The sequence below is a fragment of the Paramormyrops kingsleyae genome, chromosome 9, assembly GCF_048594095.1.
Source record: "Paramormyrops kingsleyae isolate MSU_618 chromosome 9, PKINGS_0.4, whole genome shotgun sequence".
NCBI classification, from domain to species: Eukaryota; Metazoa; Chordata; class Actinopteri; order Osteoglossiformes; family Mormyridae; genus Paramormyrops; species Paramormyrops kingsleyae.
The window spans coordinates 25,771,907-25,790,904 of NC_132805.1; the positions used below are offsets into that span (position 1 = coordinate 25,771,907).

General features: G+C 42.2%; 1 protein-coding gene across 3 annotated transcripts; it reads left to right on the forward strand.

Annotated features, from left to right (window-relative positions):
- The first annotated feature begins 1,420 nt into the window (after positions 1–1,420).
- On the forward strand, positions 1,421–18,546 carry lmtk3 (lemur tyrosine kinase 3). 3 transcript variants are annotated; one of them, XM_023830087.2, is made up of 16 exons: positions 1,421–1,922; positions 3,876–3,908; positions 4,703–4,832; positions 4,984–5,057; positions 5,224–5,342; positions 5,702–5,789; positions 5,941–6,089; positions 6,204–6,288; positions 6,419–6,537; positions 7,371–7,520; positions 7,628–14,945; positions 15,177–15,337; positions 15,606–15,736; positions 16,187–16,515; positions 16,660–16,753; positions 17,276–18,546. In XM_023830087.2, exons 2-16 carry the CDS (start codon positions 3,876–3,878, stop codon positions 17,398–17,400), a joined length of 9,105 nt encoding a protein of 3,034 aa, XP_023685855.2. In that variant the 5' UTR covers positions 1,421–1,922; the 3' UTR covers positions 17,401–18,546. The 3 variants fall into 3 exon arrangements, with proteins under 3 accessions (XP_023685855.2, XP_023685852.2, XP_023685853.2); XM_023830084.2 differs by lacking the exon at positions 3,876–3,908 and adding an exon at positions 4,403–4,536; XM_023830085.2 differs by lacking the exon at positions 3,876–3,908 and adding an exon at positions 4,403–4,536 and having other exon boundaries at positions 17,424–18,546.
- The last annotated feature ends 452 nt before the right edge of the window (positions 18,547–18,998 follow it).

The window sequence follows — 18,998 nt, forward strand, 5'->3', positions numbered from 1 at the left end:
CTCCAGCACCACTTTAAGAGTAAATCAGTTGTTTCACCTTTCTGCATACCGCTACTGTACTGAGCTGTTATTTTTGTAACTCTGGCCTCCCTGTTAGCTTTAACGAGTCTGGCCATTCTCCTCTGACCGCTCATCAGCAAAGGGTTTTTGGCCACAGAAATGCCATTAATGAAATGCCCCCCCCGTAAACTCTAGACCGTTGTGAATGAAAATGCCAGAGAGACTCTGTTGAAAACCACTCAGATCAGGTGTGTTGCCCGCTGTAATACCCAGACAGTAAGTTGACCTCTTGATCCTAACTGAGTCTTGTATGTATCCAGTTGCAGCCCAGCGATTGGTTCTTGGGAGAAGGAGCAGGCAGTTTGCATTAAGGAACAGCTGTACCTAATAAAGTGTCCAATGAGTCCAAAAGTCGGTGTCCAAATTTCAGGTGCATGAGTCTCAAAGAAACCTGCTAAATTATTTGCGTCATGGGGAGCAGCCCTTAAAAGAGGAACAGTGGTCAAAACTGGCCAAGTTTGATATACAGACATGACCAAAGAAACCGAGTCAGCAACTCTGTCAAAGCAGGGCCGCCATTCAGAAACCTCTTGCATTCAAGGCTAATGACCATAGATGCATCAGCTGTAGGGAACACAAACCTTGACTCCAGAGCAGTGCAGCAAATTTAAATGGCCTGATGAGTCTCTGTTGACTTTTCCCTGCATCCAGATGGATTTATGCTTGGAGAAAGGCAGACGACACCACATTTGACCCACAATGTCCATCCTATGGAGGTCAGCAGGTCCCATCATGGCCTGTGATGGAATGTGTGGCCATTTTACAGGAGCAGACACACCCTACTGTGCAAACACTGTCCCTTTGTAATGTTCCCGCATATACACTGCTAATCCAAATCTAGAGTGGTTTCATGAGCGCCAAGATGAAGTGAAACCGCTTCCATGGCCTCCCCAGTCTCCAGATCCTTCATGGGATGTTTCACAGTGCCGACTGTGAAGCTGATTTCCACCGCCTTCGTCCCTCAAAGACCCGGAGGCATTTCGCCCTGAAGAATGGTCTGATGTCCCGCTACACAAATTTTAGGACTTTGATGACGGCATTCCAAGAAGGTCTGAAGCAATTCTGAAGGTTAAACGATGATTATATTCCTTATTATGTCCTTGATGTGCATATGTTTTAGTTGTTTCCACATTTCATCTACACTCTCTATATCTGTGTGTAAAATTTTGTGAGATTTACAGAACAGTAAGTTACAAGACTCAAGATTCTGTATCACATACACAGTTATACAAGTACAACGTGTAGTGAAATGTACCATAAACCAATGTACCAAGACATAGATAAATTACCAAAACATACGTAGAAATGTGTTTCACATGTTCACTGACCCATGCACAGAAATGCTCAGACAGGCGGACGGACGGACAGACACGCAGAAAAGAATCGTAATAAGAGCAGCCTGGCCGCGTCTTGCGTAGCGTTCGCGTAAAGCAGAAAGATACACGGTGATGTTCGGTGAAGCGAAACGGTGTAAAGAAACGCCGCCGGAGGTGGTTTATTTTTAAATGCGATTGTCGTCTTGGGTCAGGTTTATATGTTAAATGAGAGAACCTGGTAAACCCTCCGACCGCCGCTGAGGGTCCGGGCTACACAATAGACCATCTCTCGCAGCGTGTTTAATTGCGGATTAAAGAAAAGCAGGCGGAGGAGGGGACAGGAAAAACAGAACAACAAGGGGACGCTTGATCATTACCCAGGCTAGACAAGGAGTGGAGGGCGACATAGGTGACATCGCGACTGTCGCTCGGATGATCGTGCAGTGGATCCTGCGACTATGCGACGACAGTGCTGGGTGATAGTATTAGCGGGGATGATGTCGTACTTCAACCCGGAGAGAGCCCTGGGAGCCCCGCAGAGAGAAGGTGAGCTGTGTCGCTGGGATGGAGTGCGTTTATTTGGGGGGAGAAAGAAGGGGGGTAGCCTTATGGAGGTAGGAGGATGGGAATGAAGGAATCGCAATACTACGCTGGTACTGAGATAATAAAACACTCAAGACTGAAACAAATCTAACCTTGATGGGGGGATATTTGCCTTCGTAACGGGCGGCCTATTTAAATTAATTGCCTAGGTGCTATAATTACAATGATAGCGGGAAGGAGTAAACAAATACGATATTGCAGAATAACAATGGCTGAATATACTGAATAAATCTCATCATAGGGGCTTTTCCTTATAAAACGCTTATCTTCGATTGATACACATTTTGAATATATTCTTTTTAAAAAATCTGAATGATACGATTCCTTAGCCCCAAACAGCATCAGCTACCTCCGTCAGCAATAACCTAAATATGTGCCTAGGACAAGGTATGAAGATCAGATCACGTTAATGGGTTGGCAATGAATGAAAACAAAAAATATATAACAAATGTTGTAAAATAGGAACATCACGTTTAAGGATATACCAGTCTAGCTTCCGCCATGATTATAATAATTTATATATATATATATATAAATCAGTAAGTGTGAACATTGTGATCCCCCGTGTTTAAGTGCGCGTGATTCTTATTGCTGAATAGTGTTTCGTTTAGCGGCTGATGGGGGCTCCGACAGGCCTGTGTTTATGATCCTGATCCTGTTCATGCGCGTGTCTGTGGACAGGATGCGACGGGGAGAGGGACAGCGCAGCATACTAACAGAGAGCAATAATAAACCCGCCTCACAGCCGAATGCTCCTAATGACCGGGCATTTGTTTACGCCTTAAGAGAGTATAAGATACACGCATTTTACCTAACAACGGTGCGGTTTAAGATTTTTTTTTTTTAAGCTACGTGAGATCTAACAAAAGGTCCGCTTCATTCTAGTATGTATGAACAATAATGTTGTTTTTGGGTATAACTGAGTTCGTGGTTATTCAAAATATATCAATATATTAATATTCAATAATCGAATTCATATATACACACACACACACACATTTGATATATATATATATATTTGATGTTTAATGAATATTTGATATATATATATATATATATATATATTTGAGATATATATATCTCAAATATATAAGAAATGCTTGAAAGAAAATTAATCAGTCTTCTATAAGAAATTGTTTTCCACTCCATCATTAATTATGAGGAAAGAACATTATGACTCACAGATAAGGCAAAAAACAAAGCAAAAAAAAGATAACAATGGTAAATATCAAAATATACATTACAATTCATCAACAGGGCTTCAGTTACCTGCTTCTATGTGCATAATGTGCTGGGCCTTCATTTAATTTATCCCACTCAATAAAACTAATTTGCCTGTTCAATAACAGCCAAGTCAATGTAAGTGTTCAATAGTTATTACATGTTTTAAGTGTTTGTTCCTTCTTGAAGCAAGAAGTTTATCTTTAGTTTCATTAAACATTCAGCTCTTTGAAGTGATTAAAGGAAGCATCGGAAAGAAATTTCTTCCTGTGATTTTGGGCAAAAGATGACTTTTTGCATCGTGGAAAAAAATATGTTCCAAGTTTTGCTGAAGAATAAAACAGCAAATAAATAGTCAAGTGAAACATCTACAGCTTCTGAAATAAAAGTAAATAAATAACACGTAACACTTGACAAGTCAAGACAAGTCTGATCTCTAGACTTTGGGTAGGTTTCAAGATTGCCCGTTCAGTACTGATCTAAACAATAAAAAATATTAAATTAAAGCCAGTGGCGGCTGTGACACATGCCAATGAAAGTAAATAAAATATATAACAAATCACTTGGATCCCTTAATACTTTTGGGTTGTGATTTTTCAGACAGCAGACTGGTAACCAGTTAGGCTTATCATAGAGTCTTATAACCACCACCCCTCCCCCTTCTCTTTTTCACAGATGGTTCGCTCCACAAAAATCGACCAATTTGAGGTACAATATTAAAAATGCCCACCCCTTCCTTCTCACCTAGTACCTCCCCAGTATAAATAATAATAAAACCTCCAACCCTTTCTCTTAGCAGTTCCTCCGAAATATGTTCTCCTTCTTCCCTTCTTTTTCTACCTTACCTTTTTAACTGTTTTTCACAAGGAATATCACCTTTGATATTTCGATCTCTTCCCTTTCCCTATCAAAATACAGCCTTTTCTTTATTGAAACGGTGCTTTCCTCTGTGAGTTTCCAGATGGATTCATAGAGTTTTCCCTTTGGAAACTACGCTTCCATGTGCCTCTGCAATCCTAACTCCCTTGTAACATCTGTTTTCTGAGCAATCGCTTTGATGATAATACATGTTCCCTCCAAATGTCTGAGCTCTCCTCTGTCCTGCTGTTTACCCGAACTGAGAGATGGGAAATCCCGATCTCTCTCTGCTTGGCCTGATGGGTTACACTGACACTCTTCCGCCTTTCCTTTTTCTCTTTCAGTCTCTCTGTCCAGGGGTGCTGCTCTCTTCCCTCCACCCTACGTCATCATTCTGATTTCTTGCTCTGGACTGGTTTCCTTCGTTCTTTTACTCCTGGCCTGCCTTTGCTGCAAACGCGTGGGCGTGGGATTCAATGTAAGTTACGTGGTGCATGTCTTGCTTGGCGTGTGTCACTGCGTGTATGTCTTTGAAGGAGGACGTGGCATGTCTGCTTCAGCGTGTCTTTCGTTTATGGTGTGACGGGAATGGAGTTGAGGTTGCAAACTTACCTCGCTTCTCCTCCCGCCTCTTCCTTCTGCAGGAGTTTGATAATGCTGAGGGTGAGGAGTCCTCAGCGGCCTCTAGCCCCCCCCCTGAAGACAGCCTCTCCTCCTGCCCCTCCCTCCCTGAGGTGTACACTCTGCCCCTGCGGGACCGGCCTCTATGCCCAGGTATACCCCATATCCCGTGTCTTTTATTGATTAAGTTGCCGTTATCTTCACGTATGTCACTTGTGCTGGTGGGGCTTCTGGTTCCTTCTGAGTTACACTGGTATGATCAGCAGTGTTGGTCTGACACGGTTCCCTTTTCCATTGTCCTCAGACTCTGACTCCCAGCGCTTTCGAAGACACACTCTCAATTATCTCCAGGAGATCGGCAGTGGCTGGTTTGGAAAGGTGACAGACGTCCAGTCCATTACAAAATTTGCGTGCAGTGCCAAAAACATGCATAACACGCCATGGCTGATCGAAAAATGTTCTGGTCCATTTAGCAAAGTTTTGCTTCGTTTGTTAATCAGAATTATTAGTTCTGGAGACTTCATTCCTTGATGATTTGTCTAAGGTGATCCTGGCCGAGGTCCTGTGTGACTGCAGCTCCTCCCAAGCTGTCGTGAAGGAGCTGAGAGTCAGCGCCAGCCCACTGGAGCAGAGGAAGTTCCTGGCTGAATCAGAGCCATACAGGTAAAGTCGACGCAACTCACTCACACCTGTCTGTGGAATATATATGGGGAACACATTGAGCTGAATCTCAGATTTGCTGGGCCGGCATGGCTTTTAAGCGCGGTTTTGTTGATGTTCAGATATGCTCACTGCGAAGCTGTCTTAACATGACATTTTGCCTGTGTAAACCCTTAGCGATGCTGAAAGAGGGAGGCTCCGCTTCTTGACAGCAGTGCTGCTGACCTATTTACTCTGCACGCCTAAAATTATAATTACACTTGCAGTGTCTGGCAAGCCCCCTGCCCCCCTCCCCGAGTCGGCTGCCTTCGCTGAGCTATGCAGTTCAGTGCTGTGGGCCGTGGGTCTCTTTTTCCCCACAGAAGCCTCCAGCATCCCAACGTTCTCCAGTGTCTGGGCCAATGCAGCGAGACCATCCCCTTCCTGCTGGTCATGGAGTTCTGTCAGTTGGTAAGGACCCAACTGTACAGTACGCTCTATGGTGTATGGTCAGCAAACAAAACAAAAAAAGACGTACCATTTGTTTACACACTTGTTTTAGGATTTAGCACCTACACATGGATGGCGATAAAGGTGTCTGTTTCTCTTTGGTTTGTTTTAGGGTGATTTAAAGAGATATTTACGAGCTCAGAGGAAGTCAGATGGCATGACTCCTGACCTTCTGACAAGGGACCTGCTGACTCTTCAGCGGATGGCATTTGAAATCACATCTGGTCTGTTGCACCTTCATGAAAACAACTACATTCACAGGTATGTTTCTGCAAGAAAATGTTGGCTTAGTATCCCATCCTCTCTGGTGGTAAGCCGTGGTGGATGACTGGTATGAGGATAAGTTTAACTGAGGTGTTCCCCCATACCCTGCAGTGATTTAGCTCTGAGGAACTGTCTTCTAACTTCAGACCTGACTGTCAGGATTGGAGACTATGGTCTGTCTCATAACCATTATAAGGTACGACGAATGTGTGATTCGTGATTATCGATCTGCCCTTCAGTTCCCAGTAGCTGCTCTTACCGTATATATGTGCTGAAATGCTCAAACACATTTGTCTGCATCTTCTTTCTCAATGCCATGTTTTTAGGAGGATTACTACTTAACACCGGACAAGCTGTGGATTCCGTTACGTTGGATTGCTCCTGAGCTGTTAGAATTTCGGGGAGGGCTAATCGTTACTGACCAGACTAAAACCAGCAATGTGTGGTGAGGACATTATCTTATTGAATAATGACATTTTATGCATAAATACATACATACATAAATATACACTACCAGTCAAAAGTTTTTGCACTACACAGGTTTATACCACTTTTCAATTTATTTCATAAACTGCAGATTTTTTATTCTTGTTAAGCACTGGAAAATTGAGTGAGCAAATATAAATGAAAATATAAAGGAAACTTGTTTTATTTGATTATAACGTGGAAAGAGTATGTAAGTGCATGTCTGACATCCTGTTAACTGGTTCTAGGTTGTCCTTTAACTTTAAATGCATGGAATGAAACAGCAGTATTTAATGTCCCTTGTAGAAAGAATGCCTCAAATTTTCTCTACTGTTATAACTGCTAGAGGGGGTTACTTGTCAAAGATATGACATTTTCTTGCTAATAAAGGTACTCAAAAGAATTTTAGCAAAGAATTTTGATTGTACTTTTAGTAAATGTTAAGTGAGTAAAATGTAGAAAATCTAAGTGTGTGCAAAAACGTTTGACTGGTATGTATGTATATCTGCACCTTAGCAATTTTAGCCTAAATACTCTTGATTCTGATCACTTAACCCTCTAGAGTCTGAGCCCTCTCACCCACTTTCACCCTACCCTACTTTCACCCTACCCTAGGAGTGGGCTGGTGTCACTCTTTATCTTCAGCTTTGCTTTCCTGCCCAGTCTCTTGCTCTCTGTCATCACGTATCCTGTGCTAATAGCCGTTTTCAGTGTAGCATCAGCAGATGTTATGGTTAGAAGAGATGACACCCAGCAGAGGTCCTGCTCTCAGCCACTCTCTGTCTCTTTCATTCTGCCGCTCTGTTTATACAGGTCACTTGGAGTAGTGATTTGGGAGCTGTTTGAATTTGGCTCCCAGCCTCACAGACACCTGAGTGATGAGGAAGTGCTGACATTTGTGATCCGGGAGAAGAAGATCACCTTGGCTCAGCCGCGGCTGAAACTCTCTCACGCCGATTACTGGTGTGTCTCGTCTGTGAATCAGTTTCTTCCTACATTTGCTTCATTGTATTTATCACCCGTGCCTTTACTCTCTTCTTACCTTATCATATTTTCATTTCCTTATCCAGGTATGAGGTCATGCAGTCCTGCTGGCTTCCCCCATCACAGCGCCCCTCGGTGGCAGACATCTTCCTTCTCCTTTCGTCCCTGCTTGCAGCAGAAAGAGGGATGACTCGCAGGGGTGTGGGAGAAGACGAAGATGAAGAGGAGGACGAGGAACATGGGGGGAGGGGATGGAACGGAGAGAGTGAAGAATCCTTTGAGAGGCGCTGGGACTCCCTTCGTCCGCCGGCATTCCAGGCAGCGGCAAACGAGCGACAGAGAGAAAGAGAGGAGGAGTGCTGTAGAGGCGCAAATGGCAACTCATTTCCGCTGTTAGACCCTGTGGGAAACACGATTACTCCATCTACTTCTGAACTGGATGACATACTCACAGTCACAGAGACAAGTAAGGGATTAAACTTTGAGTATTTCTGGGAGAAGGCGCATGGAAGGCGAGGATACAAAGCCCTCCCACCTCCGCAACACATGCAAACTGCTAATGCTACACACAGACATTCCCTGGACACTCCCACTGTGGTCCCCGTGATCAGCGCTCGCAGTCCTTCTTTAGCCAGCGAGTACTACATTCGCTTGGAGGAACATACTCCGCAGGACAAATCCCCCACTCTTAAAGGAAAGGCACATTCCCTACCTGCTTCAAAAGGCCATGTCTTGAGATCAGACTCTATGTGTCCTGGGGATCTGGAACTTGTGGAAATTCGAAGTAGCACCACAGGAAAAGTGAAAGAGGCATTTAACCCAGAAGATGACTTCCGCAGAGGGGAAACACTTATTCAGACTGTGAGATCAAGTGAGGTTAAAGTTCTGCTGCCCAACACCGGTCTGGTGGAGCTCAGTAGAGAGGGTTGTAGTAGGGTTACAGACTTTGCTGTTGTGGACGTTGGGAATAGAGAGGATGAACCAGAAGCAGATGCAAAAGAAACATTCTCCAGATCTCTGGGAGTTCCAGCTTCTTCTCTTCTCAACAAACCTCGTTCTGTATCAACTTCATCTGCCAATCACCTTCAGACACGCCCACTTCCAGCACCTCCCCTTGGATACCACAGAGTATATGGATCAGCCCACTTTTCTAGTTCCTTTCCTACTGGAAAGACAGAAATTATTGCTGAACCATCACTGATGGGAACAAGCTCTTCTTCAAAAACAAACTTTGATCACCTAGGATTCCATCGGCTCCACGAAGCTCTCCCACCTTCCCCCTCCCTTTCTCCTTCCATACCAACTTCCTCTGGTCCCATGCGTCCACCACCTCATTCTCAGCCTCCCCCCCTCCCACCTCATTACACAGCTCCAAGAGGTCTTTGCAAGAACTATCCAGAAGTTCCTGGAGAAACTTATTTCTGCCAAATAAACAAAGCCTCAAATGACTCACGACAAGACCCAGTACCCTGTGATTTCCCTGACAGAAGACCCTTCTTGAGGCGCTCACAGTCACTGGGTAATTCCAAGGAAGACTCGTATCCTCAATCAACAGACAAAGAAACCCTTTACCAAGACTCATTTTATCCTAAAATCACACGCTCTCAGTCCATGATTCCAGAAATTGAGAGTGAAGGCTCCTCTAGCCCTGTGTACTCAGATGAGGATGATTCTCCATTTTCTTCCCCCAACAAGTTGCATTGTGGAACCTCTATTCAGCATTTAAGACTGTCAGATGACACGGATCCTGCCACCAAAGAACTCTTTTCTAGAGGAATGAGAAGAACACAGTCACGCCTTGACACCATTCTCCCGGCTATCTGGAAGGAAGATGCAGAGCTGCAGAAGGAGGTAGCATCCACAACCAAAAAGTCCCCAATGCACTTGTTTCTGACTGAGATCTCCAATGTTAATGAATCTAAAGATGGAAAATTGGAGGAGGGTTCATGGGACTTGGAAGGTGGACTAAAGAGTGAACTTCAGCCAGAGGGTGATGCAGCAGATGATTTCGTCCTACCTGCAGAAGGGACACGTCACTCCCATTCACTGATGACAGAGTCGGCCTCTGTGGGACAAATTAAGTGTCCCGAAGAGACACAAATGGGCAAAGATTATGTTGTCAGAAAGGGATCCATTCAAAGGGAATTATTCCTTACTGAAATTGACACAGGGAAGATTGATACAGATAGAAGCACAGCTGTGGAAGCAGACTCATACCAGTATGTGCAGCCTGACTGGGATTCAAAATTCTGCTCTGCCAGACATTCTTCTAATCTTCCTACCTATACAGAAGTAGACGAAGCTTTCCCCAGAGAGATGAAAAGGTCTTGTTCCTTGATCTCGGAAACAAACCCAGACAGAGAAGTCTCTGAGCCCCATATCAAGGAAATGAACAGAGAAGCTGTTCTGGGGGTCATTCAGTCAGCTGAGACATTTTTGACAGAGATTATGACAAAAAAAGATGGATCAGTATGTGCTTCTGCGGAAAAAGACTTTTCTCCAGAAACCTGCGATCCTCTTTCACCCGAATATGAATCAATATGTATAGTTCCTGGTTCATCACAGACCATCATTTATCAGTCAGAAAAACCAGCAAGTGCTGCAGATCAGCGCTCTGCAAATGCAACTGAAGCTATTTATGCACAAGTGACAAAGCGTTCAAAGAGGCCTGAGATTAAAGTTACAATACGGCCTGAAATCCCAGTACTGCAAATAGGATCTGACAAAGTGACAGCAGAAACCCAACAACTAGAACAAAGAAGTTGCAGCCCTGGAGGAACTGCCAGCATTTTTCCTTCTGGGATTTCACAAGTTGCTGGCATGTCCAACTTAGTATCTCACCATAAAACTCAATCACCATGCAATTCTGATTCTCGTGCTCAAACTGACGGTTTTGTCTTCTCAGAAATAATGCCAAAGAATGGCCTTCTGCTTGAACAGATGACTCCTGGAATGAAAGAATATTTAGCACATGGCAAAACCAGCTCTTCAAGGTCAGAAGAGAACGAAACAAATGCCAAGGTGAAATTCAGACAAACTGACCAAGTACAGGAAGTATCTGTAGACTCTCCTGATAGTTCTTCCACCTTAGGGCAAAAATTAAAATCTCAGCAGATAGTGGACTTTCTGGGAGAATCAGAATCAGTCAAGTCTCAACAAAAACTCTGTGAAGATTCCACAAATGCAGAGCTTGTAAACATTGAGGATTCCAATCACTGTCTTGCCACATCAGAGACTGCAGAAAAGGAGAGTGGTGGAGATCAAATTGAGATGTGCATAACTGGACTTCACAAGCAAACTCTAAGAGTGGAAGACAATATTTTGCACAGCCTAACAGATACACTACAGCTGCATCTAAGTAATTGCAAACAGACAGTAAAAAGTCACAATTCCCCATTCAATGTGGACACTTCAATTACCAGCTTGAAATCAAATGATCCTGACATTTTAAATGAAGCAAAGTTTCTTTCACGAGACTCAAATGAATCAGATTTGGGTAGAACTGTGGATGTGTTCTCAGTAGGCACAAATATACTGGACAATTTGAAACCTGTCTCACAAAAAGGAAATGCTGTCTGTGTATCAGTTGATAGCAGTTGTCCAGAAGCAGAATGTGAGATCATGAGTGAGCATCATCGTTCATTGCCACATGTGGCTTCTTTGCCCTTAGTCTGGGACCCAATGTCTGACCCCTCTGTTTCTGTAAATACTCCGACAGATTCTGCCATGTCACCGTTGACATCAAGCTCTTTGGATTGCCTGACACCAAGTGATCCTTGGGGTGGGGGAGGCGCTGGAGGCTGGAGAGCACTGGGAACTGAGACTCCTCACAGGGACTCTGCTTATTTCTCTGACAGTGACTGGGAAGCAGAAGGTGTGGGTAGAAGGGGTGGAGATGGGATTATTCTGTCGCGACCTGGCAGTAGTAGAGGTGGAGACAGGGGAACACTGATGGATATAGAAGAGAAGACGGAGGCAGAAGAGGAAGTCGAACCATGGCGGAACGGCTCTAAAGCTGAGCTGAGTGAAACTGAGAGGGAGGCGGATAGAATTTATAATCAAAAGACTGGGATGGAGAGAGAGATGCAGAAGGAGGAACAAAGTAGCTTGGTGCAGATAATGGCGATTTCAGAAAGTGCTGAACAGAAGGAATGTGCCCATGATGGCAGTAATAGATCTCGTCTAAAGGAATTTACGGGTCTTGACATTAATTTTACAGAGGAAATAAGTGACAAACCAAGCTGGACAAAGACGAGTGACCTGGGAGTACTTAATTGTCATGCATCACCATCTAAAGCGTGTGCTAGTGAAGAAAATGTTGAATTTATAGCTAAATTCTTCTCAACATTAGACAGTGAATCACTGAAAACTTTCCCATGCGGAGATGGACCTGATCCAGTTTCTCATGGAGACACTAAGGAGATAAGCTCTAAAGCTCCAGTAAATGAAGATTTTATATCAGTATCTGATACAATTGCTGAAAGGGAGAGTTTAAAAGAAAGCAGTGATGCTCATTTGTACCCACAGATGTGGGGAAATGAGCCAAAATCAAAACAGGATGCCCTAGATTCTGACTCATATTTGAAATTTGGAGAGAAAACAAACAAGAAGGATTCATTGACCGAATATACTGTTGATGGAGAGTCTAGATTAAGTAAGTTCTACAGTGTTCCTACTAATGCCATAGTACCAAAGGACCAAGTGCTAGACTCCGGCTATAGGGAGTATACAGACAAAACAAATGCACATTTGACTCAGTGTTACTGGGAAGAGGGAAGTGTTGAACCCCCAGGAAGACTAAACTGTGAGTTAGAAATTGGGCACACAGATGCCAATGAGCTTGGCCTGCGGAATCTTTGTTACTCTGAAGATAGTGATGATGAAAGAGCAAAAGCAAAATCAGATACTGAAAAACAGTTAGCAGTTGGGGAACTGATCTTCACCGCTAAGGAAAACCTGAGAGATAACAGACAGGGTGATACAGGGCTGAAAGAACCAGCAAACAGGGTTCCGGAAAGCATCTATTTCCTTAGAGATGTTAATACAGAGTCTAAGGGGTTGGATCTAAAAACCAAGGAACTGTGGGATGCCATGGAGGATCATGAAGAGAGCAGCGGAGTGACTGTTACGGGGGAGTTGGATTGCTATCGATTCCAACAAGGAAACCTACATCTATGGCCAGTGGAAAATGACCAGTGGGCCTTAGCAGAGACTCAAAACTCAGAGGCTGAATTAGGCAGTGAGCTCCTTCCAGGGGTTAGCAAGGAGGCTTGGGTTAGCAGAAATAAAGAAATTAGAGGACATAGTTTCTGGGAGGTAGAGAAGAACGATCAGTTTGCGAAGAGTGAGCCTCACCCTGCCAGTCTGGAGAATGAGGAAGCAGTCAAAGATGAGCGGCAAGGCTGGAGGGACTCACAAATTCAGTGCCTACCTAAAAAAAATGCTGAGGTCCTAACAGGTCAAAAACAACCTGGTAACTCAATAGTAGATATACAGCAAGAAGAAAATTTTGAAAATCCAGAAATAAATTCTGCACAGCAGGATATCACAGATGAATGTCTTATTTTAGAAGTGGAAAATCTGGAAAACCCAGAACAAGAGATACTGCTAGACCTGAAGAGAGACTGTAGTATACATATGGATATAAACAGCGATTTGGAAGCAGGAAATACCGGCGTGAACTCATCCTTACAAAAGAATCAGGGGTTGGACCTTACAGAAGAGAATTTTAACTTCAACACCTGTTTACTGGTTAAAGAAAAAAAGCAAGACGTAGACACTGTTGGGTTACAGAATAGTCTTGGACTTCCTGATTCATTCATGACTCACAAAGAAACAAAAAACAGGCAATGCTCTCAAATAACTCATTACCAAGTAAACAGAGATCAAACAGAAGATGCCAGCAAGAACTGTGAGGCTGTAATGACAAGAGAAAATGCACTGGATATGTGTAGTAAAGATAAACTTTTGGACTTGGAAGATCAACTTCTCCATATGCCAGAAACAAGCTCATCCATTCTTACTGGGAGTTTACTTCAGCAAAATGTCTCACATTTGGGAGATAATGGTCTTAAAACGGACAAAAGTGCTCCAGGCCTCATTTTACAGGATTTGTTGCCTGTGAAGTCTGTAGAGGACAAATCCACTGTAAAGTTTGGTGACAGCAAAACTCCAAAGGTTCACCATCCGAGTTATCCACAAAGTCTGGAGCTAGGATCCTCCTTGGCCAGCAATCAGTCAGACTTTCCAGCAAGCATAACAGAATCCCAGGCTAAGCTGCAAAAGAATATGTCCCAGATGTTAGATAAAATTTCTGTTCCTGATTGCATGATCATCCAGAATCTGACAGAGACTCCTCGCCCGCAAACTGAAATGACTTCCCAGTCAACAACTGTACCAGAAAACCAAACAGAGAACAAAAAATCCATGAGTATGGAATGTACCATAGATGATGAGAAGGATCCACAGCCTTTTAGCTCTAGTGTTGATTTTTCCAGTGCTGCAAAAAAACAGTATTCCAGAATGTCTGAAGAAACTGCTACTAATCAATCAAACCAGTTAACTGTTCAAAATGTAGACCAAAATTCAAGCAATTCAGTTCTGGTTGACAAATTAGTGACAAGCACAAGTATGCCAACAGACTACCAGTCTGACATGAATCTCAGCCATACTTCAGGTCTGAACTCTGAAGGGTGTACACCTCCTCAGCAGTCCACTTCCAGTTCTTTCAAAGGAATATCTACACATCTGGAGCCCTCAACAAAGCATTTAGACCAAGGCCCTCAACCTACATTACCTGAGATTTTCTCCCTCCCATTCTGCAGTACGGATCAAAATAGCAAAATTTCTCCATCCCCAAAGATCTCCCCCCAAGCGTTTTCCCAGTGCTCACTCAGTTCAATCCCTGAGTTATTGATCTCCGAGTGGAAAAACTTGGATGAAGAGCCTTTGGAAGACTTTGAGAAACTGGAGCAGCTTTGTTGTATATCAGGTGATGAAGAAAGCCTTGGTGACCTCTTCCTGGGGAACTTAGAACTGTTGGAGTCCCTCAAAAAGACTCCAGAGAAAAAATCCAAGGATTTTGTTGACAAAGATGATGACGAAAAGATGATTAATTCTTTAAAAGAAGAAGACCGCTTGAAACTAAGAAGAGAAGTTGATGTAGACACTGAAAGTTTAACGCCTACATCAGAAAGGCCTGAGCAATCTCTAAGGTCCAGTTTGTATCAACCTGAATCAAACCAGATTGTTTCAGATTCTCTGTCTATGTCTGAGTCTTCTTTTGGACATAAGAAATGTAATCCAGTAGGTTCATCACTGGTTTCACCAAGTATCGCAGTCGAAAATACCAAGGGACCAAGTCAATTGTCAAAGATGCCAACAAAGAATGGTTTAATGATGCAGGTATAAATCATTACATTTTGTTGATTACAATATTAAACACAATGTTCAGTAAAATATCCTCTGAATTCCTTGGATATAGTTACATGGAACATTCATATGAAATGATATATTGTTGCATGAATAGCATCATGGCAGTCCAACATGTTAGCGTGTTTTGCCATATGTGCCTCTTGACAGGGGAAAAATAGTAACCCTGCCCCCCCATCTGCTTTCCATTTCCATATGCTTTAGGTGTGTGAGGAGAGGCTGCAGTTCTCCCTCAGCGAGAATGTCAAAAGAAACATATTATGTGGACCAACAGTGAGTGAGGCCGTCATTCTTCGTCCCTGGGGGGAACCCAGAGATGAAACTGACACCAAAATGAGAGAAAAAGACAGCGAAGATGGTGACCAGTAAGATGTTTGGATTTATGGTGTTCAGTGTGACAGCTTGTGTTGCAAAAGTTTGTTCACCTTGTTGTTCTGCATCAGATCTAGTTGGAACATGAGCAAATAATTTGAATAGGTTGTTTGAATTCTTGCATTTATCCCTGTTATTAACTGTTCTATTGCATTCACAGAAATACAAGTAAATACAGAAACAGACTTGTGCACTTTTTCAATTATACATTTTAATATTTAAGATTTAATACATAATAATATTTAATAATATTTTTCTTAGCAATAGTAAGCCCCAACTATCAGGCCAGCCTGGGATCTTGACCGATTCATCAGTGGCCACCAGTGGGTCATTCACTGTGATTGGGCAGGAGGTCACACCACCTTTGGCTGTGTCAAATCAAGCAATGAAAGGTACCTTCAAGGCACATACATTGAAACTGACTTTATGTATATATCTAGATGCTCAATAGGTAATAGTTTTATGATCTGCAGGTTTTTTTTCCCTCTAAGAGCACCTTAAAGCTAGATACTAGTTTGTCCATATGTAAACTAAGTTAATGGATCAAACACCAAATTTATTGACTTATTGATTTTTAATTATTAGTTTGCACCTACACAGGACTGCTAGGGTGAGCTGTCCCTGTGTTTTCTAATGGACTCTTACAGTTATATTCCTTTGTTACAGTTTTAATTGTTCCACATTTTGAATGCTAGGGATGGAAAAATCTTACAACACAGTGTGTTTGTAATGTCCTTAGTGACCTTACAATAAAAAAAAATTATCTAATAGTTTTTCTTTTAAAAAAAAAAAAAAAAGGTGATACGAAAAATTTTCACTTTATCTTTCACCTTCCTCCCCAGCCAAACTGGCTCGCCTATCTCTCTCCCTGCCCCCCCTTGCGCTCTCACTGCCCCTCCCCACAAACAGGGTGGGATTTTGGGAAACGGGAATGAGCAGAGAGAAAAGTGGGCGGAGACGGGGTGCATCAACTGGAAGTGACCCTGATGATGAGGAGGAGGAGGACCCAGATGAGGCCGGGAGGGTGATTGTCGTCACAGAGACAGATGTTGACCGGAGAGCGGGCTTGAGGAGCTTGCTGAAGTCACCACGAGAACCAGTGGATAAAGAGAGAGAGCGAGCAAGAAACGTTTCCTTTTTCGATGATGTCACCGTCTATCTGTTTGATCAGGTTGCTATTTTGCACCATCTGATTAAAATTCACACAGTGCCAGACTGTTTGCCGTGGATGGTCTTGATTATGCATTGTTCAGTCTGTTCTGAAATTAATTGCTTGCATAACAGTTCAGACTGTCTTGTTCTGTTATTATGACAGGAAACTCCAACCAATGAGCTGAGCACAGGCTCTGAGTTCAACAGTCCTTCAATGTCTCATGTGTCAGGTGGTGCCCAGAACTCTGAGGTGTCAGGTAAGCAGTACAGATAGCAGTACAGTAAGTAGCACATTTTCTCTTATGCAATTTAGTTATATATATATTCTCACAAGCTATCTGCAGACTTACATAGTCCTTGCATTTGTCTGAGTTTGCCAAATTAATTCAGAACTAGTTTTCCAATGGGTAGGCAAAGAAAATCATAACAGTTAAGTTAAACAAAAGCAAGAGTGATTTAAAAGTGAGTTCAAAGCTACTGCTGGGAATAATGTGAATCTTTGACCCATTTATTTTTAGCTTGATTCTAAATGTTCATTCTTGTGTTTCAAAAGAGTCTGAGTTTATTTTTAACTCAGAACGCAGATAAATAAGAAGTGAAAACTTGTCCTTATAATAATGCTACTTATTCATTTGAGTTATAATTTTAGCTTAATACAGCAAAAACTTTTTAGCTTAATGCTGCCCTGTACTTACCTGTATTCTTCCGTCCAAATCTGTATCTCAGTTGTATTTAAAATGTAATCTCATCCCTCCCATCATGCATTGCTTCCCGGTTAGGAGCGAGTGCTCTGGAGTCCAGAGAAAGTGCTGACCTGTCAATCAACGGCAGGGTGCCAGCAGCTCATCCTATGACGTCGTCCCGCTTCACTGTCAGCCCCGCCCATGATCCTCACTTAGTCTGATGTGTTTTTCTATTTTTCCTCAGCTGAGTTCTCGACTGACGTATTGGACAATGTCTAAAGGTCTTTCTCCTGTCAACATCTGGTAACATAATTCCAGTCAAGAAATAAAAAGGTTTTGCCAACCTAGAGATTTGTAACGAGCCAGATTTGCTCAAAATGACCTTGCTGCTTTGTCCTCAGTACAAAGTATCATGTGAAATGGATAACTGCCATTTTGTGGGAGTCTTTTTCTGTGGCCACTCACCTTTTTATTCTAAACTGTCTTTGCCCTGTACTCCCCTACAGGAGGCACTTTGCTTCGTATGTACAGGCTTAAATTGAAGTTATATATTGTTTAAAAAAAAAAAAAGTTAATCAAATGCGTGTAAGTACACCCGGGGATGAACCCCAGTGGAGCATTTTGAGTGAAATCATTCAGCATTTGTATTTTTAATAAATGTTGTGAATTTATCACATGTATACAAAGTCATTTTTGCGTTGCGTTAATTTTTTTAATTACCCTTAGGAAGCATGATTCTCTTTGCAGTTTTATTTTACACATTGTTCCACAGCGTCAAGTTTGCATCACATTTCTTTAGTCATTTATATGTTTGTATTGTTGTGATATTGTCATGATAGAAGTTCTTACTCATTTGTTATAAAAAAAAAAAACTACTTGGGACTTTATGCACCTACTATTGAACATATTTCTTGGTATATTTCTCTTTCCAACAAATAATAGAGCAAAATATTTTTGCAAGCCCATTAAATGCCAGAATATTTGGTCTTATTTTATCTTTCTGTATTCCTCTTTGTATTTTCTATTTATATGTTGCTTTTTATTTGCTGTTTGTTTTATAAAGATTAGTTACCTTTGTCTTAGTTATATTTGCAGGAAGGAATGTAGCTCAAAACAGGAAAAAATAAGATTCTGACTAAAAAATGTCTATTGGTAGTTGTATTCATTTGTTATTATTACATATTACTATCCAGTCAGCAGCCCATGTTGGATGAGTACATTTAGTTGTTTCATGATTATCCAATTTAAACTTCTACTGTTTAATTCAGGGGCTTCATGATCTACTGTACAAAAAATGTGAAGGGGAAAAAAACATGGAAAAAACTGTGAAACATTTGTTGGATGCGAATAAATTGTACTGTCTTCTACTCACTATTGTAGAGTTTTATTTCCATGTGAAATAGTGACCTGGGAATACCTGTATTTCTTCATTATTTTTATGTGGGCGGCAGGGTGACCTCACACCTCCAGGACTGGGAGTTTGAATCCATCCCCAGTTCTCAGTGTGTGGAGTTTGCACACACATTTGCATATTTAATGTGTATTTGCACTAGTTATCTCCCACCATCCTAAGACATGATGTCTGGCTAAATGGAGTCTCCAAATTCGCCCATAGTGTGTGATTATGTGAGTGTGGGCATCTTATAGTCATCTGTCTTGGGTGATCCTCTGCTTTGTAGCCTACAATAGTATAGGGACACTGCAACCATGTATTAGCTAAGTAGAATGGCAGAGGGATGTATGTTGTTAATGTTTCAAATCATTATATAAATTCAATTTGGAAAAATTATGGAAGTTTTGGAGAATGTTAGACACTGCA